A 19083-nucleotide genomic window follows, 5' to 3' on the forward strand; every position below is an offset into this window, starting at 1 on the left:
TGCTCCGGAATAGTAGCGTAAGGAGGTAGGTGTGTGCCTATGTGCGCCGTGTGAACGACGACAGCGCAAAACGATAGAAACAGCTACCTTGACAACGAAATATCCTGCCGGTAGCAGGATGACCGTGCACTTCGAGCATGTCATTGACCGAGTCTAGAATTTCCTACTATAGCATGTGTGATATCAGCCATCTGCAAATGTCGAGGTGCCTCCCATGCCCATCAAAGTAATCATCGGCACAGGGGATGAAAGGACGACACCCATTTGCTCAGAACTGAGGAGTGGAGAAGTAAAAATGGAAACAAGGCTACCACTACTATGTAAAAGCCCCGGCACAGGTTCCCAAACCTGTGGGTATACGGAGTACCGAACTGGGAGTGTGGTCACCGAGATGGTATGTGAAACGATTTAATTTTTCTCAAGAGGCCCGAGCTTATGATGCATGTCTCTGGACACTGGAAGACAAGGGCCAGTAGGAGGAGGCCAGTGGGCTCTAGCCATGAAAAAGACTCCACCAGAAAAGAATGCTTTCGTGTGATAATGCCAGGAGCAGGAAGTGGTTATGGCGGACAACGTGTGCCTGAGGTTGGGCCCGTGACGTCAGGGGCGTCGACGGTTCTTGAAAAATCAAAAAAGCAATACCTGGTTGGTCTTGGATACTATACTGCGGGCTACAACCTCCAATCGTCAGGGCTCTTCCATATGCACGATGGGTATGCAACTGGACAAAGGTCTACTGTTATTGGGATAAGCAATGCGAGCTCTATCATGATCCACAACCCCCTTCACTCAGAAGTCAGACCTTCTCAGACCCATCGCCAAGTCATATGGAAACCTATTCCGATGATCTGGGATACTCCACAGCGTCCCTTCGAGGCTGCATACGGGGCGTGTCTGTCGGGAAAGCGCCTAAGTAATTCGGCTGACACATTCGCGAGAAGACTCAGCGCATAGTGCAGGGATTGTGAACTCTAAGCATACTTCAGTCTTTCATAGCATCGTCTATCATCCCGAATGCATCAGAGACTAGCCCTTCCCCTGCACACCAACCAATGGTGACGGACTAAGCTCTCCGATCAGCATACATGTTGCCACCCGGTGGATCTATCTATGAACAAAAATGCGAGGCTTCAGAAGCCATGCGCTTTCTGGACATCCAACAACTGTCATTATACGACCTGGATTCTAACGTCATACAGAGGCCGGGGATGATTCTTCCTTCACATCTACGGCGCTGCTCACACACCCTTATGGTTGCGCCTAGCCCCCAACTAACCTGCGGAATATTACTAAACATCTGGTGGATGATGTACACAGACTAGGGCTCCATTCGCTTATGTGGCCCTACCCTGCCTCCCTCGGCGCGTTGCGATTTTCTGTGTTGGCTCTTGTATGCCAAGGAAGAAGGGATTGACTTCATGCTCACTGGAGGATAATCATGGTAATCATGATTGATCTCAGAATGGAAACAGGCATCATATATTTACTGTGACGTCGGTCGATATTTCGTTGGAGTATTCACACTCCCCTTGTCATACCTACGTCCTTGTTTTCCTCTAACCCGTAGAGCATAGAAATGTAATCAATTCAAAAGCGACATTTACGTAACTACCGAAAGGCACATTTTCGTCTAGATATGCAAGTTATTTTTCAGAAGATGCTGTCCAAACTACCCACTCCATGAAGACACCAGACCAAGAGCTCAAGCCCAAGAGCATTGACCAGTCTCTCTGTTGCGTGGACCCTGAAGTCAAAAGTTGGTCTATCAAGAGCAATTAAGTCTCTCATACCGTATTATGAGTGAGTAACCAACCGGTTCCTAGGCTGGGCTATCTCCACCGCGACTACAAGCGTCTAGTAAGCGAATCGGTTCATCAATCAACACAAACTAACTACAATCAGACCATAGTACATTGATGTTTGAATCCACCGTTTTCAACGGAAAATAAAACAAGTTATACAGATATGCAAAGATTCTAGACCCTATAATCAGATGTAGATACAATAGGGGACGCCTCAATCAAAGAACATAGACACATTTCATGCTCATCACACATAACCTGCTTGCCCGTTAGCATTGAATCACCAACCTGAATTAAGGGAACATGGATGTGGGGCTGGGGAGCAGAGCCACTGAGAAGCACCCTAATACATACCCTTCCTAGCACCCTGGAAGAAGAACCGGACAACAAAGACCTGCAATCCAGCCATCGACACCATCATCAAGCCCTCAATGACGCTAAAGTTGAAAATCCGACGTTCAGTGCTACGAACAGTGCTGAAGTTACGGTTCTCACGGGTCCGGAAGTATTTCTGGTTTCGAGAAATGGTCGAAAGCTGGGCGGAAAGCTTGTAGACGGACTCCTCGAGAGCGGAGGCTTGCTCGGGGCTGGCACCCTGTCGGGAAGGGAGTTGCGCACGTTCTTCGTTTTCGACCTGGTTTAAGTACCAGTCAATATTGTTCCAATGACGTAGGGAAAAAAAACCCCATGATGCAATCAAGAACCCCAGCATACCGCAATCTCAAAATCCACCAGCTTCTCGGCGAAGGTCGACATCTCATTGTTGAAGCAGAATCTGTATTCTCCGATGCTCTGTGCCGTGAAAACGAAGTCGCCTTGTCTTTCTTTGGTTCCATCTAAGACCACCTTCTCACCGGGGCCGACCACCTGGTAATCCACATCGAAAGAGCCGCCAGATTGGACCTAGAGAAACATAGTGGATTAATATCCACGCTGCCCACCTCAGGGTTAAGACCAGCATGGTGGGGAGGCACTCACAGCGAAGTAGAAGGCGACCTTCGCGTTCCTCTGGTCAACATAGTTGTAGAAACAAGCTTTCTCGTTGGCTTCGAGTTTGTAAGTGAGGGCGGTTGCTGTCACTGTCGACACGATAGTGGCAAGAAGGCCGATGATCAGAGCGAAACGCATTGTGAAAAGTATTGGAGAGCCAGGAGCTCAAGCTGGGATTCTCTCCAGGGGTGTTCTTGATTTAGCACAAGGCGCGGTGCGAGTCCAACTTCTGGCCAGCTGTGTGTTCCGCTATGTTTGCTATGTTTGCATAGTAGGTGCCAAGCCAGCGCAGGTGCCTCTGGCAAATTACAGTTCTGGTCTAAGCCCGTAGTAGTTAGCTTCTATATCGGCAGTCTGGAGAACTATGGAGGTGACTTCACATTTACAGTATCAAACTACTGGTGGCCTACAAAGAGCATTGATGTTAGGTTGCCTTGTTACTTTGTATCCTTATTTATTGCTTTTGCTTTCATGTCATGCATCAGATTAGTGTCCTCGAAGGAGCTCTTAAAAAGACTATGATCATGACAACATCGAGATCTGCCCGTCTACAGAGAGCAAAGGAAAAGACAAATGTAGAAGACAGATAAGCAGGGTGTCCACAGGTTCATTCAATTGTATAAAGCTCTTCATAAACATGTTTGTGTGTGCCAGCATGCCGAATTTTCATACGCATTTCCCGCTAATTGCAAGGTAATTGTGCACTAATCTCATACACTCACAAGCACAGAACTGCCCGTCTATCGGATGAAAAACGACTCACTTCTGTTCCAAAAGCTGCGGCTCTTATTTACATGGTCGAGGCCAAGGAGGTCGTCAGAATCGCCGACAATGTCGGAAAGGATATCATCTAGACGGATAATAATGTTAGCTCACATCTGTATACTACGCTAGGTCGATAGACTCACCGTCTTCAAGATATCGCGGGTTTGAGTATAGTGAACGAGGAACCACGGCAAACTTGATCTTTTCAAATTGTTTACCCTTGATGCCAGTCCGTTTGGAAAGCCTCTCTTTTGTTTCTTTGAAAACCTCACCCTATTGAACGTTAGCATGCAGCACGAATCGAACGCATAAAAAGGTCCTCTAACCGGTTTGAGTACGAACTTGAACGGCACACCATGTGGCCTGTTCAAATCGCGATCAAAGTTATAGGCGTTAATTGTGCGCTCGCCCTCTCCCATATTGATCTCCTCCTCGGGCATTCTTTCGGCATATAGTGTTACAAACTCGTTGATACCGGCAATTTTGGTATCACCCACGAAGTCTCTATAAATTTTGCCGGCGTGCGTCTCATAGATCCTAACTTCACGGATCGTATCTTCATCAATATTTGCCTTCTTTTGCAGTCCGCTGAGAAGATCTGAGATGGTGCCATCCCGGGGTACCAATACTTCCACAACTTGCTGGTATAATGTTAGCATAGATATACAGTATGGCAAAGATATCTTTGATTTACCTCTTTCGTAATGCCTTCCGGAAGCCAGGTCACTTTTAAGGAAGTCTTGGACTCGTAGTCGCTCAAGCTTGTCTCCAGAACCTCATAATACAGTGCATCAGAACGGTGCATGCTATATCCGTATCCGGTCATTGTTCCACTGAGGATTTGATACAGGGTCTGGTTCGCTTGGTTGGGGTTGCGTTTGATGAATTGCTTGGGTTTCCCCGTGCTTGCCATGACAGGAGCGAAGCGCAAGTGCGTAGACTCGACATTCAAATGCTCACCAACTTTCTTAGAGAACTGGTCATAAGTCATCTTACGGCTCAAAGTCAAGGTAAACTCATCGTTTTCGCCAGCCTTTATCGGGGCAAAAGTAACACCAATCCGATTCAAAAGGTAGTCATAGTACTGTCTCGCATCCTGATAGAGAGCAGTGGCAGGTAAGTCTGCTTCCTTGGTCGATCTCTGGAATGTAATAATATCACCGTCTTGGATCTCGGATTGTTGGAAGGTCTGCTTTGGCTTCATAACGTCGATCATATTATGTTTGATTTCCTCAAACAGCATGAACTCTGTACCGGCAGGCCAATCCATCTTCTCAAGGATTGGTGGGGCAAGCTCAGCTACCTTCTGATTTTTGCGAACATATACGGGACCAACACCTGACAATGTCTGCGACGGGGCATCAAAGTGTTTCAGGAAGACTAGCACCGAATTGTTGCTGTCTGGCCAAGAAACCGTTCCATCCGCGGAGGGCTGTCCGACCTCCATCCACACTCTGAACGGGTTCCCTTTCGTGCCGAATCTGCTGTAGGCCTCTTCCACTGTCATATCTGGATCCTTAATAACCTGATCTGGTCGAGTTGTCTTGTTCTGACGGTTTACCATGACCCAGAATCGGACTCGATTGGCATTAATGCCCTTTTCTTGTGCAAGTTGCTCAGCAAACTCTCCAACCTTTTGAGCCCTGAGTATCCGATACTGCTTCGGAAGTGCTGGGTCTCCAGCCGGTAGGTCAAGGCTCGTCAGATCAAATCCGTGGTGAGACTTGAAAGACTCCTCATTCAGGACTCCAACGTTGATATACAAATGGGCTTCCTCTCTTTCCTTTTTCCTGCGTGCGAGCTCCACGCGTTCTTCAATCAGACGCGACTCAATGTGAGACGGGATGTCTTCTTTCATTATGGGAAGAAGGACATCATCCAACCTTGACTTCCGAATGTAAACCAACATATAAGCGTTCATGGAGCGCTTCGTCGATAGACCACGTGTGTAAGGTTGCTTGACGCCAGCGGCACCGTTGGCCAGCTCATATTCACCACCATAATTCTCTTCAAGGACTTCCTTGTCGGTAGCTCGGGTAACTCTATCATCGTCAAACCGATACCAATATCCATCCTTCGTAGGTTTTAGGAAAGCGTAGTAATGACCTGCGTTCAAATCACCACTGTGCACCAGCACGCCATGTAACTGGTAGATCCACGGCTCTGACTTATCGGCATCATTGGAGAGGTAAGGCGTGGCATCAAATTCCATAGGGAATGCATGTCGATCATTAATTTTCATCATAGCGTCGCGGTTGATGTCATACTCGAATCGTTTCAAATGAAGATGTAGGACAGGGGGGAAGCTTTCAAAGATAACACCTTTCTTGGCATCTTGTAAACCGTACGGTGGCCCAGCGTCGTACTTGTTTTCGCCCTCGAGCGTTTCCACTTGAATGTAATCCTTGAAGCTGTCATCCAGGGTCTTGTTGTTCCTTACATTAAGTTGAATATCCCAGAAGTCTTCCACTCGCGAGGATTCATAATCGACATTGATGCAGGAAATGTAAGTCTTCGTCTTTCCGACAAATAACTCCGGCAATGCTTTCTCCGCTGGCGTGCCTTTCATTTTCTCTTCAAGTCTCTCCATCAGCTTGCGCGACAGTTCCTGGACATCCTGTTGTTCAAAGATCTGTCTAGACTCCCAGCCAAAAGATGCAGTAAGCTCAGCTGTTGAAACAGGGTTTTCGCTCGTTTGGAGATTATAGAACAACCTCTGCAATGTCCAAGCACTGTTATCCCGGGAGGCTTCCGCCTCGGTCGGAATTTGATATGTGGCCTGCGAGAAAGTTAATTGGTAGACACTCAATACGCTTAAAGTACTCAGTCACGTACCTTTCGGAATGCATTGGTGAAGTATAGCGATTGTAGTAGTGAGTTGAGGTAACAGGTGGCACCCTGGTTTTTTAATCCAACCATGCCAGTCTCCTTCTTCGAGTCATAGCTAAAAAGGGATTAGTTTCATTCTCGACGAAAGCTCTTCTGAATAACATACTTTTGGAAGGTGTGCCACAAGACACCCGTCGGATCCTTAACGACACGAACGTAGGCAGTAACCATAGCTTCGTCATTTTGCACGAGAGATACTCCACGGCCTTCCCATGGTACGTTGAACAGCCTCCGTAGTTCACAAAATCGGGTAAATCCCCAGTCTCCCTCATCCGCATTGAACCGATGCGTCGCAACTAATCAAAATCAGCAAGCAGCATATCTCACACATAGATTTCATGCGTACCATGGGAGATTTTGATGGATGGGTCGTTTACGTTCCACAGGATAAGGCCGAATTGAACGCAAGCGTACCAATTCTCAGGTGGCTCATTTTCCCATGCATGTTCCAAGTAGAATGATGCGTGCTCAACGTGGTTTCCATATGGGAAGAATAGAATCCGCCTATGCGCCATTATTAAAACCATACGACAGAGCGTCAAATCGCGACCAAGTTGTGCACCCACCATGGAAATCCTGCGCATTGGAATGTCGGGCCATGTTCCTTCTTCTTCAACTTGCGCCAGTCCTTAATATGCCATGTATGGTACGCCTCGTCTTCGGTTTCCAACTCCGGGTCTTTAGGAAGGATTCGTGCCATCATCGCTGCATCTATACCGGAAGTTTGCGTTAGAAGACGTCCCAAATAGGCGAGGAAATGCTGTCATCATATATTCTCGAGTGGAATCTCCGACCCCGCGACGGGGGTACGCATAACCTTTCATGGCCAACTTATAGGAAGCAAATTCAATAGAGAGGTATCATATAGAAGTAGTCCTTACAATCGTCTGCAAGAGGCTCCGGCTCCGGCTCCTCCGATCCGGACCGGGAGACAACAACATCGTCCGTTTTGTCATTGTGATACTGCTCATATTCGTCGACGAGCATTTCATTATCTGGGACCTATGGAGGTGATCCCCACAATCAGCTAGGTGTGTCTAGTATTGAAATGAGGCGAAAGCATTTTTCGTTGCTCTTCGGTACAAAGGAAGGCGGCGATGAAGCGTTGGAGACAAAGACTTACGTTATCCATAGAGGAAAAAAAAGTGCGCCCACGCACTTAAATCTAGAGACACACTCGTTTCGATACTGGGTTTGAGAATGGGGGACAAATGTACAGGAAAGAGTGAAGGGGGCAAGAAAAATATTTAGAGGGTGAGGTCAACCTGACAGCGTGTAGGGACGCCGAGTGGTCAGAGACACAGATGGTTCAGGAAGAGGTTCCAGTCCGAAGGAGTTGAAGCTAAGGTAGTGGCGGAGTGCGCAGAACCCAATAATAACGGCTATGCCTCGGCGGGACAATATTATTAAGATTCTTTCAGTTGCTGCATGGAAAGCGAAAACAAATAGGCTACCTTTTTGACATCCAGCGCAGAAAGTACTTAATATATGTATGTACTATTGAAATTTATATCGAATGAAGAGTCTTTTGAAAAATTATTCACGCGATTTCTAATTGGACTACATTGAATATAGAGTCTCAGGCAGCAGACTGGATGCCCGTTCAATTGATTTTCACGGCCGCCTTCAATACCCATTCTTTCTGGATATGGTATGATAATTGCAGACAATGAGTGACGACCTTGGACAAACGATCATCTACGATGATATCATCTCGCTTCTGGCTTGATTCTGCCCCTGATCGAGTTCGAACTAACCAAGGACTGGACGTGAAGTGTTTAGAGAATGTCTAGTACGGGCAAATTGAATAAAATTGGATATATTCGATGTAATCAAGTTCCACTGTAGAGCGACAAGTTGCTTTTCCCTCCCGATATAACAAACATAGGAGGAAAAAGCTCATTGAACATCGGGATTGCAGGTCTGATATACATGTCACATTTATATAGTTCGATAGATAGGTAAGCTTCAGCTTTATTTCACATCGAACTTTGTTGCAACCAGCGATCCAGTATGAATCAGGTACCAAAATAGTATTCGAGAAGGATACCAATGATAATTGAGTTCTAGTAGAAAATCTCGAATTTAAATCTGGATACTCACATCAGATGCCCAGGCGGAAAACTACGTGAACCTGCCCACAAGAGAGTTTAAAAGGAAGGGACGTCACATGCCGGGACAGAAAGCTCTCACCGCCTGCGGAGTGCCGTTTCGATTGCGCCCGCATCAAGTCATGAAATAAAACCACCATGTCATGCCACTGGTAAAGACACCACATTTCACAACCCGGTGAGCCATGTATGGAAAGGTTTATCCAGGCCTGATCTTGGGTGAACTTTGCTGGTCGAGGACCACATCATCGTGTCGCGATTCTTACAATCCATGAGACGTCTTTGATCCAGTTCACAGCGAAGCAATATGCTGCGGAGTCATCCAGCTTGGCGCTGGCAGGCCTTCCGACAAGCGTGTGCTCCAACACTTCGCCCTTATTCGGGCCTCCATCAGCTTCAACCCCATAGTCCACCACCATGGAGACCTGTCTCGGCTTTGGATGAGTATGGAATCCAGAAACATACACTCTAACCACCACATGCAGCTGACGTGATGTCTTCTAGGTGGGTCGAACGCGACATCCGACCGATAAGTTTACGACAATTAACCTTTTTTGGGCGGACTTTGACAGAATCTCGACTTATTAGCTCGGCTAACTATGTGCGAACGGAGCTTCCAACTAGGTTAGTGCGCTTCTAATGGCTACTTGCGCATCCTTCTAACAGGTTTGGTGTCATTCGGCGGATAGGCTTGCACATCGCCTACGAGATATTCAAAGGCTGCCATATGTTGTCGTAGCTAATCCTCACCTGTCTCTCGTATATGAGCTCTACTATAAAGCCTTTGAACGATTTCGAACGATTCCGGAGATTAAAACACTCGAGGACAACGATAAGTTTTGTGATGTCCTACGAAAAACGCTGAAGGAACACCTTGTGGTGATCCCAAGATTAGCAATGGGTGTGCTGGAGTGCCGTGCTCTGCTACCGGCGGACGTGCTGGATCAATTTATGAATACGTTGCTTCGCGCGGTATGCCAGTTTCCGGTAGTTGCGCAGCGTGCCTTCGAAGTGGCTAACTGTTGCCGAACAGAGAATCTCCCGCCGAGTCATAGCGGAACAACACCTGGCGTTAACGGAAACGTTCAACTCCCCGTGGCACTTTCCTGGCTCCCAGGATCGCACGGATGCTAATGCGGACTACGTTGGCGAAGTCTTCCTGAAGTGCAACGCAAAGGAGGTTATTGAGCGCTGTGGTAAACTTGCGCAAGATATGATGCGCCAGGCATCAGGAACCGAGAAAATCCCCGAGATTTCCGTGCAGGGGCACCTAGACGCCACGTTTCCCTACATGCTAAGCCACCTGGAATATATAATTGGGGAGCTTCTACGAAACTCTATCCAGGCTGTCAGTGAAAAGTATAATGGCTTGCCTGAGAAGCCACCACCTATTGAAGTACTCGTATGCGAAGCACCACAGCATGTTATCATGCGAATTTCTGACCAGGGAGGAGGCATACCTCGCGAGGTTCTACCGTACCTGTGGTCATTTAATAAAGGCCCTCACAGTAAAGCACGGCTTCAAAATTTGGAGCAGGTTCCGGCAATGGCAGCCACGATGCAAGAGCTGACAGTGCCGAAGGAAACGAAGCGGGCTGACAAGGAAACATTCCGAGAGAGCTCGCTTGACACACTTACCTCACGGCCGCCAAACCTTCGCCTGGGCATGGGACTTCCTATGAGCCGAGTTTATGCGGAATATTGGGCAGGCAGCCTCGAATTGCACAGCTTGGAAGGATATGGGGTGGATGCATTCCTGCAGATATCCAAGCTTGGCAACAAGAACGAGCAAGTCACCACGAGGGCATCGATTGATGCTGTGTGATGTAATACGTGGCTTCTTTGGACATTCTTTCTGTTATATACATGGTACCTATACCTATAGCCATACTAGCTATACAATAGAGAAATATTTTTAAATAACCAGATATCCTGTTAGTGGCTAGTACTAGCCAAGGGCTTAAAATTAGCCACAGACCCACTTCCCCAGGTTTCACGCCTAACCAATCCCGAATAGGAAACGCAGGGAAATCGACATCCGGCTCCTACCGGAATGACGTCAGCTGAAATGTACTTTTTTCCCAATCAAAAGAACTTGCAGGGCCAGAGGAGAAAAGAGGTTGCCTACGTGTTAGTAAGAAGAATGCAAACAAAAACCCGGAAACTCAGCCTTATTCGATCGCTCTCTCCCAAAAAAAAAAGGTCTTGCCCTGGTGTGACGTGACGTCGATCTTCCCACCCCTACATAATAATACAAATCATAATCAAGTATATAGTCAACATGAAGCATCTCAATTCCCCCAGAGACGACAACGTCCCAATCTACATATTCGGTCTCCTCTTCACCATTCTCTTTCTCAGTTTCCTGGGCACATATCTCGACACCAGCAAATCACGCACCGTGAAGTCGACAGCCGAAACTCAATAACGACCGGACACCATCTGGGTCAATCAAAATGGCTGGAACGTGCTCGATGCTTTGCCTGATCCTCGTCACACTGTTCAGTAAGTTTATCCGCCTAGATGTACCTATTTGCCCCTGTCCAATGGCCCGAGACTCTTTTCTCGTATTCGTCTCCGTGTGCATATCTAGCGTTCTCTGATCTTCCAACAGAAAGAGTACTGGTTTACTGACGTGGTGTTAGTCCCTCCACTTGGCGTTTTCCTCATCTCCGGCTGCAGCGCTGATTTCTTCATTAATATTCTGTTGACGATCCTTGGGTGCGCTTACCTGTTCATCCAATCCCTGGTCTTCTCTGCCGAATACACGTTGACTAGCATGATTCACCACCTATATGCACAATTACATTACAACTCCATTTCAACAGCACAACTAACTCAGAATAGGTATCTCCCGGGCCATATCCACGCCTTCTATCTTGAATATGTATATTACAGGCAACGCGATGGGGCAACAGGACGCGCACCTGGCGTATACTCCGAGCGAATCCAGCGTGGTGGTCACCATGGAACAACCTATGGCACCATTCACAATTAATCAGTTGGAGCTGCAGTTACGACTTACGAGGGATGCGGTACACTTGTTTCATTAAGCCTATGCCTGATAATCCTGGCCTACTTATTCTTTCGTTATTCTTTGCGTAAAAAGCACGCCTAGTTTCGGTTAGATATCAATGACTGCGAGTGCTACTCATAATACTTTGTTTTCTATTATTCGCAGCCTAAATTGCAATTCCATATTTAGTCCGCGAACCGCAACTTACACGTAGCAACCATTGAACCCAAAACATATGATTAACTGGATCAATTAATACACAAGAAGAGCCTAGACCTCCACCTTCTTTGCCTGACCCTGGCCTTCTGCCGTCTTGGCACTCGCCTTCGTCTTCAACGCCGGAAACTGAAATGGCTTACTCCTCCCAGAATCACCACCCGTCCTCGGCACGGCTCCAGACCCAGGACTCCACCACAGAGCTCCAACCCAAGGCTGCACGTTCCACCCAACAGAAAGTGTCACATTACTCCGCTCCGCCATCTTCCCCGTGATATCCGAGATCTGATACTTAGCCCGCTGGTTCCTCAGGCGAAGGACACCAGGTGCGGCCTTATCCTTCTTAGTCGACTTCTTGGCGCCGGTGGTCCGTTTCGAAGAAGACTTGGCCGGGAAGAAGCGCTCACGGAGAGCGTTGAAGGAGTACGGCGATTCCGGGGCCGAGATGATGGTGTCCCAGATGATGGACTCGGATTGGGGGAGGAGGGTAGATTCCTTGTCGGAGGACGAGTAGGAGGCGTAAACGTAGACGAAGAGTTGCTTTGTGTTCCAGTTGAAGAGGGAGGAGAGATCTAGATCGGTGTTAGTTGGTTGCTTGCTTGAGCAGGGGTCTTGATTGATGCAATTCAAAGGTACATACCAGCGTCCAGATCGAAGCGCATTTGTGCGTATTCTTCTTTCTTATTTGAATAGTAGTGTGGGCGTCCTTTGACTCTGTGTGTTGACCTTGTTAGTGGACCGGCATGGACATAGTCACAGAGAATTGCCACGTACACTTTGACATCCTTCAATGATACCGCTGCTTTCGCCTCATCGGTTGGATATAACAGAACAGACAACGCCGCAAAACCAGCGACGAACAAGGCCACGGTTGTAAAGAAGCCGAAGACGGCCTGCGCTCGGTTCAGAGACGAGTGCATGATGGGGTGATTTCTTTGTCCCTTTGAGACAATTGACAGTACTATGGCCGGGGATAGGTATTGGCAGATCAACGAAGCAAGCCAGACAATCTCTGATGTTTTATGAAGCAAAAGGGAGGCGAGCTCCCTATGGAATAGTGTTGCGACAAGGGAGTTCCGAGATGATGTTTGTTGAAGCCACATGGACCTTTTCGCGCAGGCGGTGAGTGGAGCACGAGGCTTATCGATAAGGGCCGTTTGCTATCTACAAGGTAGATATATAAAGAGCAACTAGCTGGCTAGCCATTATAGCTGCCTTGCTTTTCTATTCTTTCTTTCTCTGTGTCTTTTGGCTTGTTAGTTCCCTAGTTATCCGAGGGTTGAGCCTCCTGGGAAGCAAGAATCCCCAGCCCACTGTCTTTACATCATTTCTCCTCTGAACTACAACCCCACAGTACAACTAGACCGTGATACCAGGCAGCTCCGGTGAAGTTGATCACAATGGGCGACCATGTCCTCTTTTTCTACGGTAAGCCCTCTCAATTTTTCCGATAGATATACCTCAATCCTCACTCTCAGCCATGCACTCCTCATACAACCCACCATACTTAATCCCCCTGTCTCCAATACTCTCAAACCCCCAATCTACCCCACCAACGAAACCACGGATGTAAATATATCCAAACTAACAACTTGCAAAAAGGAACCTTAATGGCCCCTCAAATTCTCCACAGGGTAATTCACGGTTCACCAGACCCAGAGCCCTGGCAAAAAGCCCTCCTCACATTCAGGCCAGCCATTCTGCACGGGTACGGACGGCATCGAGTGCGGGGAGCCGACTACCCAGGCATCGTGCCGGCCAAGGCAACTACCACGGAGCCAGACACGGATTTGAATGCTAATGGCTTGGCGGCCGTGCTTGGGACGGTTGTTTCGGGATTGACAGACGGTGATGTTCATCGATTAGATATCTTTGAGGGTGCGGAGTATGAGAAGAGGAAGGTAAAGGTTAGGATTTTGCGGGAATCGCTGGGTGGCAAGGATGGGGGGCTGGATGGGAAGGATACGGATAGGCATTTGATGGATGTTCTGGATGCTGCCGGGGCGGAGTTTGCGGATGAAGGGGAGGAGGTAGAGGCTGTTACATATGTTTGGGTTGCTGGGGAAAGTAAGCTGGAGGATGGAGAGTGGGATTTCGGGGCATTCAAGAGGGATAAAATGGCCTGGTGGGTGGGGGCAGATGAAAGTGAGTGGTAATATCTTCTTTAGACATTAGAAGATTTCCATAGAAGGCCAAATGTATTTTGTTCTTTAGATGGCCCAAATCAGCATAATCTCTCCCATCGAAAGCAGGTCTAGAGCAATTATGTACAATCTTTTAAGCACGCCAACAGCTGAAACATCAAACATGTGGGCATCGCCGAGAAGTCCCATGAACGTAAATCCATATGTCCATAAATAATGCGTGGTATCTCGTGCACCCAGAGTAAGTTCTCCTGCTCATATGCCCGAACGCCTAATCGAGTACCAACTCCTATGGGGTTATCAGAAAAGACAAAAGCACAAAAAGGAGAAAATAAGAAAGGAAGAAAAATAAAGGAAAAGAAAACAGAAAAAAAGAGAGTGTGTGTTTCGGTTATCGACGCGATTGAACCGTAGTAAAGGCTTGAATTCACCGAAAACTATTTGGGTTTCTGCTTGGCAGAGTGCTGATTCTTTATGTTGTCTTGATAAGACGGCGGTATAATCTGCACTTCGACTGTCGGAAGCTTCGCTGGCTGCTTAGGCTTTTTCGTTTCTTTATTTTCGACCGGACACACTTCGTGATCTACCGGCTTCATCGCTGCTTGATCGCTTGGAGACTTGTCTTTCTCAAATATCTTCGATGAACAAGAGCTGGCTTCCTGAGCTTGCTCCTGACTGTTAGGGACCTGGACCTCGACAACTTTATCGTCTATTTTGTCTGATACATTTGGAACAGTAATTTCCACGACGGGGTTCTTAAGACTGGGCGCTATTTGATGTGCACCATCCTTCTCCATTTTGAGATCTTGGTTACCGTCGGAAGTCGCGGGACTTGACTGGTTCGAGGCTGGTCTCCGTTTCCTAAGCGGGTGCTTTTGCGCATCTATTTCAGTACTCGAGGAGACCTTGAGTTGCAGCTTCTGTGGGTCATTGCATTCTTCGTTTTGGGCGGATGTCGATGTAGAGGACCCTAGAAGGTACGATATCGGATATCTATCCGCTAGAATCCCCTTTTCACTTGCTTTTCCAGAGCTTGCTGGCGCCTGTTCATCATAGAGATCGTCCAGGAAGTCACGCAGTCGACGTCGAAGGATGCCGGACTTTAGAAGCGGCCAATCATCTTGCGTCTTCATTTCTTTTCTGAGAAGCTTCCTGACAAACAAGTCTGGGTCCTGAACAAACTTCTCTATGTATGCTAGAAGGTATAGACCACAGTCTGAATAGTTAGACTGCAAAGGGATCGCACGAGCCCTCATGCCTCTGATTAGGCTTCTGTCGATCTCAATGCCACGTTTAGATTTGGCCTCTTCGTAAAGATAATCGCGGAGATTACTGATGGTGGGCGAGCGAGACAGATCTAATGAGTCAAAGGTAATTATAGTTGCTTGACGGATATCGAATTTAGCACCTCCAGGTTTTCCGCTGGGCTTTGCCTTCTTCTTCTTCGAGCCCTTATTGAGAGACGCTGCTAGTTCAGAAGTTCCCACCACGCTAGCCTTTTCGGTGGACTCTGCTTTGGCTGCAGGGCTAGAGAACTTGGCGGGAGAAAAGATAAGGTTCTCTTCTTGCTCTGGCCACTCTGTAGGGGGCAAGTCCGGTGCACGGTCTTCAAGTTCTTCTTTGTCCGACAAGCTCATCGTCTCAAATGACTGGCGGGTTGCTTCGTCTTTCGCAGGTTGCGAATTTCGGTTGTCATTGGCCGTCACTGGTTTACCAGCAGGTAGCTCCTCAATGGGTTCAGGCGTTTCGGGGATTTCGCGGCCTTCACTCTCCGGTGCAGCCGAACTGTCTTTATCACATTCAGAAGGTTGTCGGTTCTCCGTGTTTTTGTCGGCAATACCAGGTAAGTTCGGCAAGTTGCAAATGATAGCGACGTACCAGTGAGCGTTTTCATTGATAGGAACCACGATGTAATCGAATCCGAAAATGTCAACGGCGCGAGTCCACTTTTGGACACCTTCATAATTAATATTTCTTCTGCCCTTGGCGTTTGTCAGGGTTGCGAAGAAGTACGAGTTGAAGAAATAGACTCTCTTCGCTACCTCCTTGTTAGTCCGCTCTAAATGATCCTCGAGAAAACGTATATAGAAGCCTATGAGGTTATCATTCAAGAACTCGTTATCACGCAGCCGTTCACGGTCTTGGGCATCGACTTCAGCTTTTTTCTTGCCAAAGCGGGGATACACAAGCGGTCTAGCATTTGATTAATACAAGGACGTACATTAGCAAGAGAGGGGCACATACTTATGCCACTTCTTATCTTTCTCTTCAGCCTTTGGCTGAGAGCCATCGTCCTCAACCTCATCATCACTACGGTTCAAGTTAGTTGAGAACCTTGTTCATAGCAAGGGGCCACTCACCAAACGACTGTTGTTGCTGGTGCCCGACGCGACATTGACCGTGTTGCCCGATTAGAGAATGATGATCCGGGGGAAAATTTCTTCACAGGAACTTTGTCCGCTCCCTGCTCATTTGAGGGTAGTTCTCGTGTGCTTGGGGCGATCAAGTTTCCTGGAGTTTCTGTTGCCGATTTGGAACATTCCACCGAAGCGGTATCCAAAGGCTGTATTTGTCCGGCAGTATTCTCATTAGTGTCTTGCAAAGAGTCCGACAGTTTCACCCGCTTAGCGACTTCCGGCGCCCTGTACGATATTGATTTTGGCTTGTCTTCATCAAGATGCTTGGCTTCATTCGCTTTCTTTTCCGCGAGATCTTCGGATCGTCTCATGAATGAATCTTCCAACCAATCGCTGTGATCGTATAAGCTTCTGTGCGAAAGAGTCAAAAACATGGGATGATAGAGAAGACATACTCGCGTCTGTACAACAGCTGAACATGTTGCCCGTGCAGCAATCTCTGTAAGAGGTTACATAAAGTTTCCTGCTCCTCGGACGTGGAAAATTCCATGTCCATCTCGTTATCAAGCCCCCCTTTTCTGGAAAACAGTAGCCGAACTCTCCGACTAGGTGACTTCCCTTGTACGACCTTGTCAAGCCTCCCCAGAGAAATTCTTTCACCGTTCCAAGGATGTGTTATTGTAGTCTCTGTAGTCGCTGTAGACTCTGTAGTCTCCACATTTATTTCAAATGCTTCACTTGACCGGTGTTCATCCGACCCAAATCGAACGAAGGTGGCATAGAAGCATTTGACGGCTAATTTGACTGGTGAGGTCGGGGCCTTTCTCCGCTTGTCGGATTTCCGATGGTTTTGAGAGGAGCCCGTGAATATTGTAGGCTGTATATCGGATGGAGAAGCCAGCCGACCGACTACACCCGGATGTTCTTTGGGTTCAGACATAGCATTGCTGGCTTCCTTTTCACGGCCTCTTTTCAGTAACATGGGTGCTGGTTGGACGGTTGCGCCTCCTTGCAGTTCATCAGGGCTGTCCCTCGAACTGTCCGGATGATTCTGATCTATCGCAACGGAAGGACAATCGAGATTCGGACCATCTTGTTGTTCTTTCAACGGAGGCGAATATACTTCAACACTCTTGATGGCTTCATGTTTTCCCGCTCGATCTGGCCACGCCAATTTGGCTGACTCCGGTTCCACGTCTGACGCCATTGCACGTCTTTCCCTGGCTGCATCTTCAGTAAATCGCTCTTCATAGTATTCATCCGAAAATAATTGAGTGTATTTTATAGAGCCTCGCTTGGGAGTTCGAGGGGGTTTAATGCCCCTCTCCACGTCACGATACTCATCAACTCTATTGCGTTTAGAACTCGGATCCCGTAGTTTTGTTCTATCTGAATGTTGACTAAGTGCAGGCGATAAACGGGTTGAGTGTCCACCGAGATATGAGTTGTCTGGGGGAATTTGCTCCATGATATCATCGTCGGGAATGCTTATGACCCCTCGAAAAGTGTCCTGGCTCTCTCGGCGCCGACGTTTGGACGGCCGCTCCTGATCGTCGTGTACGGCACCATTTTCTGGACGGGTGACGATACCTCTAGTAATTCTTTGACTGCTGCTGCTCTGATCTGCTTTCCCTCGCGCGCGAACTGGTCCACTCTCTCGAACACGCCGTGAAATTGTATCGTAAGGTTTGAACGCTTGGATGTTCTATGGACATATATAGTCAGAAGGACGAACAATAGCCCGGAATCCAATCGCATACCAATTTACTCTTGCGACCATACTTTTGCCCCGCACTTCCAGGTACAATCTTTACCGCAGCAGGGTCGGACCTGGAAAAGTAACCACCTGTAAGCTCCGCGTTCGCTAGGCCATCAGAATCCGATATGACAATCGCAAGACCTACCGTATGGTATTGCCGGGCAATAATCTCTCTTCGTCGTTTTGAGTAGGTAGACGTGTCTGGCTCCGCGTCGACTTACCCTCTCCAAGCCTACCGCCCAACGTATCAGCATACTCGGAATCGCTTTTGCGCTGCGAGGTCATATTTACAGACGCCGCATCCCTACACCCGGTCGAGGAATGGTCTGGCGTAGTTGTAAACGTACAGATTCAGAGCGTTGGGGTCTTTCGGCATAGCTATGGGTTGATTGAATCTAAAAAAAGCAAAGAAATTTAGCCCGTGCATAGGTATAGTCCCACCCCCCCCCCCCCGACGGAGTTGGATATGAATGTCCGAAGTCGACCATGTAGATCAGCCATACTAGAGAAAACCTTGGGAGAAATATACAGAAAAGGCCACATACATCTGGGGAGTGGATAGGTATGTCCACAGCAGACCCTACAGAAAGAGATCCAGTCCTCTTACCGGACGTCTGTGTCCGTCGCACTTGGTCGGAGGTCGCATCAAATGGGAAATGGTTGACTGTGGTTGGTTGGGATTCCGTCGGTTCACTGGGGATCCAGTTGGACAAGAAATCTGAAATCCTCCCAAACATGTAATCACACCAAAGATCATTGCATCACAGGGACAAGTTCAGCAGATATTCGATTCCCGTACACATAGAGGGGAAACGTGATTGACAAGAAAGAAAGCATCATGACGGAAGAAAAAAAGGCGGTGGGAACTCTTTCTGCCCACTGTCTGTTCATGCGGGAAAATTAATTTGCAGCCATCAATGAGGTAGAGTTCAGAAAAAGCAAAAAACAACCAATAACTGTACTAAGGTATCGACAAACACTACAAACGGAAGTAACTCAATCATTGTCTCAGGGAATGATCCTTTAATATACTA

The 19083-nt window shown here is 47.7% G+C and overlaps 8 protein-coding genes across 8 annotated transcripts; 4 read left to right on the forward strand and 4 right to left on the reverse strand.

Annotated features, from left to right (window-relative positions):
- The first annotated feature begins 289 nt into the window (after positions 1-289).
- On the forward strand, positions 290-1031 carry BDV37DRAFT_182093 (uncharacterized protein). The gene has a single exon (XM_032079499.1). It carries the CDS (start codon positions 436-438, stop codon positions 952-954), a length of 519 nt encoding a protein of 172 aa, XP_031938748.1. The 5' UTR covers positions 290-435; the 3' UTR covers positions 955-1031.
- Positions 1032-1628: 597 nt separating this feature from the next.
- On the reverse strand, positions 1629-2996 carry BDV37DRAFT_255007 (emp24/gp25L/p24 family protein). Its single transcript, XM_032082693.1, has 4 exons — positions 2781-2996; positions 2517-2705; positions 2157-2436; positions 1629-2060 (listed from the first exon to the last, which is right to left on the reverse strand). The coding sequence occupies exons 1-4, from the start codon at positions 2928-2930 to the stop codon at positions 2050-2052; spliced, it is 630 nt and encodes a 209-aa protein (XP_031938749.1). The 5' UTR covers positions 2931-2996; the 3' UTR covers positions 1629-2049.
- A 1-nt stretch (position 2997) lies between these two features.
- Positions 2998-7945, reverse strand: BDV37DRAFT_255027 (ubiquitin-specific protease UBP15). Its single transcript, XM_032082694.1, has 10 exons — positions 7570-7945; positions 7328-7448; positions 7013-7157; positions 6793-6950; positions 6553-6742; positions 6393-6501; positions 4252-6336; positions 3884-4198; positions 3701-3830; positions 2998-3642 (listed from the first exon to the last, which is right to left on the reverse strand). Exons 1-10 carry the CDS (start codon positions 7576-7578, stop codon positions 3533-3535), a joined length of 3372 nt encoding a protein of 1123 aa, XP_031938750.1. The 5' UTR covers positions 7579-7945; the 3' UTR covers positions 2998-3532.
- Positions 7946-8659: 714 nt separating this feature from the next.
- Positions 8660-10496, forward strand: BDV37DRAFT_182258 (protein kinase PKP2). The gene is made up of 4 exons (XM_032079501.1): positions 8660-9001; positions 9062-9181; positions 9247-9529; positions 9591-10496. Exons 1-4 carry the CDS (start codon positions 8865-8867, stop codon positions 10380-10382), a joined length of 1332 nt encoding a protein of 443 aa, XP_031938751.1. The 5' UTR covers positions 8660-8864; the 3' UTR covers positions 10383-10496.
- A 401-nt stretch (positions 10497-10897) lies between these two features.
- On the forward strand, positions 10898-11699 carry BDV37DRAFT_182260 (YqaE/Pmp3 family membrane protein). The gene is made up of 3 exons (XM_032079502.1): positions 10898-11062; positions 11203-11278; positions 11405-11699. Exons 1-3 carry the CDS (start codon positions 11014-11016, stop codon positions 11553-11555), a joined length of 276 nt encoding a protein of 91 aa, XP_031938752.1. The 5' UTR covers positions 10898-11013; the 3' UTR covers positions 11556-11699.
- Positions 11700-11843: 144 nt separating this feature from the next.
- BDV37DRAFT_273684 (signal peptidase complex subunit SPC3) lies at positions 11844-12709 on the reverse strand (the record flags this gene model as incomplete). Its single annotated transcript, XM_032085104.1, has 3 exons — positions 11844-12361; positions 12430-12503; positions 12564-12709. 3 exons carry the CDS (start codon positions 12707-12709, stop codon positions 11844-11846), a joined length of 738 nt encoding a protein of 245 aa, XP_031938753.1.
- Positions 12710-13041: 332 nt separating this feature from the next.
- On the forward strand, positions 13042-14047 carry BDV37DRAFT_182349 (gamma-glutamylcyclotransferase family protein). The gene is made up of 2 exons (XM_032079504.1): positions 13042-13217; positions 13392-14047. The coding sequence occupies exons 1-2, from the start codon at positions 13190-13192 to the stop codon at positions 13943-13945; spliced, it is 582 nt and encodes a 193-aa protein (XP_031938754.1). The 5' UTR covers positions 13042-13189; the 3' UTR covers positions 13946-14047.
- A 311-nt stretch (positions 14048-14358) lies between these two features.
- On the reverse strand, positions 14359-19068 carry BDV37DRAFT_182335 (uncharacterized protein). The gene is made up of 7 exons (XM_032079503.1): positions 18595-19068; positions 18195-18444; positions 18051-18120; positions 16746-17995; positions 16294-16683; positions 16178-16243; positions 14359-16126 (listed from the first exon to the last, which is right to left on the reverse strand). The coding sequence occupies exons 2-7, from the start codon at positions 18332-18334 to the stop codon at positions 14371-14373; spliced, it is 3672 nt and encodes a 1223-aa protein (XP_031938755.1). The 5' UTR covers positions 18335-18444; positions 18595-19068; the 3' UTR covers positions 14359-14370.
- Between the last annotated feature and the right edge of the window lie 15 nt (positions 19069-19083).

Source organism: Aspergillus pseudonomiae (assembly GCF_009193645.1).
Source record: "Aspergillus pseudonomiae strain CBS 119388 unplaced genomic scaffold BDV37scaffold_64, whole genome shotgun sequence".
In the NCBI taxonomy this organism is placed as follows: domain Eukaryota; kingdom Fungi; phylum Ascomycota; class Eurotiomycetes; order Eurotiales; family Aspergillaceae; genus Aspergillus; species Aspergillus pseudonomiae.

Excerpts from the sequence above, each read along its gene's own strand:
- BDV37DRAFT_182093 (XM_032079499.1), top strand. The coding sequence starts at position 436 with ATGATGCATGTCTCTGGACACTGGAAGACAAGGGCCAGTAGGAGGAGG.
- BDV37DRAFT_255007 (XM_032082693.1), bottom strand. The coding sequence starts at position 2,930 with ATGCGTTTCGCTCTGATCATCGGCCTTCTTGCCACTATCGTGTCGACA. Across the intron at positions 2,706-2,780 it reads AGGTCGCCTTCTACTTCGCT|GTCCAATCTGGCGGCTCTTT; the intron begins GTGAGTGCCTCC and ends ATGTTTCTCTAG. Across the intron at positions 2,437-2,516 it reads TGGTGGATTTTGAGATTGCG|GTCGAAAACGAAGAACGTGC; the intron begins GTATGCTGGGGT and ends TACTTAAACCAG.
- BDV37DRAFT_255027 (XM_032082694.1), bottom strand. Across the intron at positions 6,743-6,792 it reads ATCCATCAAAATCTCCCATG|TTGCGACGCATCGGTTCAAT; the intron begins GTACGCATGAAA and ends GATTTTGATTAG. Across the intron at positions 3,643-3,700 it reads CCCGCGATATCTTGAAGACG|ATGATATCCTTTCCGACATT; the intron begins GTGAGTCTATCG and ends TTATCCGTCTAG.
- BDV37DRAFT_182258 (XM_032079501.1), top strand. The coding sequence starts at position 8,865 with ATGCTGCGGAGTCATCCAGCTTGGCGCTGGCAGGCCTTCCGACAAGCG. Across the intron at positions 9,182-9,246 it reads CGAACGGAGCTTCCAACTAG|GCTTGCACATCGCCTACGAG; the intron begins GTTAGTGCGCTT and ends TTCGGCGGATAG. Across the intron at positions 9,530-9,590 it reads TGAATACGTTGCTTCGCGCG|AGAATCTCCCGCCGAGTCAT; the intron begins GTATGCCAGTTT and ends GTTGCCGAACAG.
- BDV37DRAFT_182260 (XM_032079502.1), top strand. The coding sequence starts at position 11,014 with ATGGCTGGAACGTGCTCGATGCTTTGCCTGATCCTCGTCACACTGTTC. Across the intron at positions 11,063-11,202 it reads GATCCTCGTCACACTGTTCA|TCCCTCCACTTGGCGTTTTC; the intron begins GTAAGTTTATCC and ends ACGTGGTGTTAG. Across the intron at positions 11,279-11,404 it reads ATTCTGTTGACGATCCTTGG|GTATCTCCCGGGCCATATCC; the intron begins GTGCGCTTACCT and ends AACTCAGAATAG.
- BDV37DRAFT_182349 (XM_032079504.1), top strand. The coding sequence starts at position 13,190 with ATGGGCGACCATGTCCTCTTTTTCTACG. Across the intron at positions 13,218-13,391 it reads CCATGTCCTCTTTTTCTACG|GAACCTTAATGGCCCCTCAA; the intron begins GTAAGCCCTCTC and ends ACTTGCAAAAAG.
- BDV37DRAFT_182335 (XM_032079503.1), bottom strand. The coding sequence starts at position 18,334 with ATGACCTCGCAGCGCAAAAGCGATTCCGAGTATGCTGATACGTTGGGC. Across the intron at positions 18,121-18,194 it reads TTGCCCGGCAATACCATACG|GTCCGACCCTGCTGCGGTAA; the intron begins GTAGGTCTTGCG and ends TTACTTTTCCAG. Across the intron at positions 16,684-16,745 it reads CAGCTGTTGTACAGACGCGA|CGATTGGTTGGAAGATTCAT; the intron begins GTATGTCTTCTC and ends ATACGATCACAG.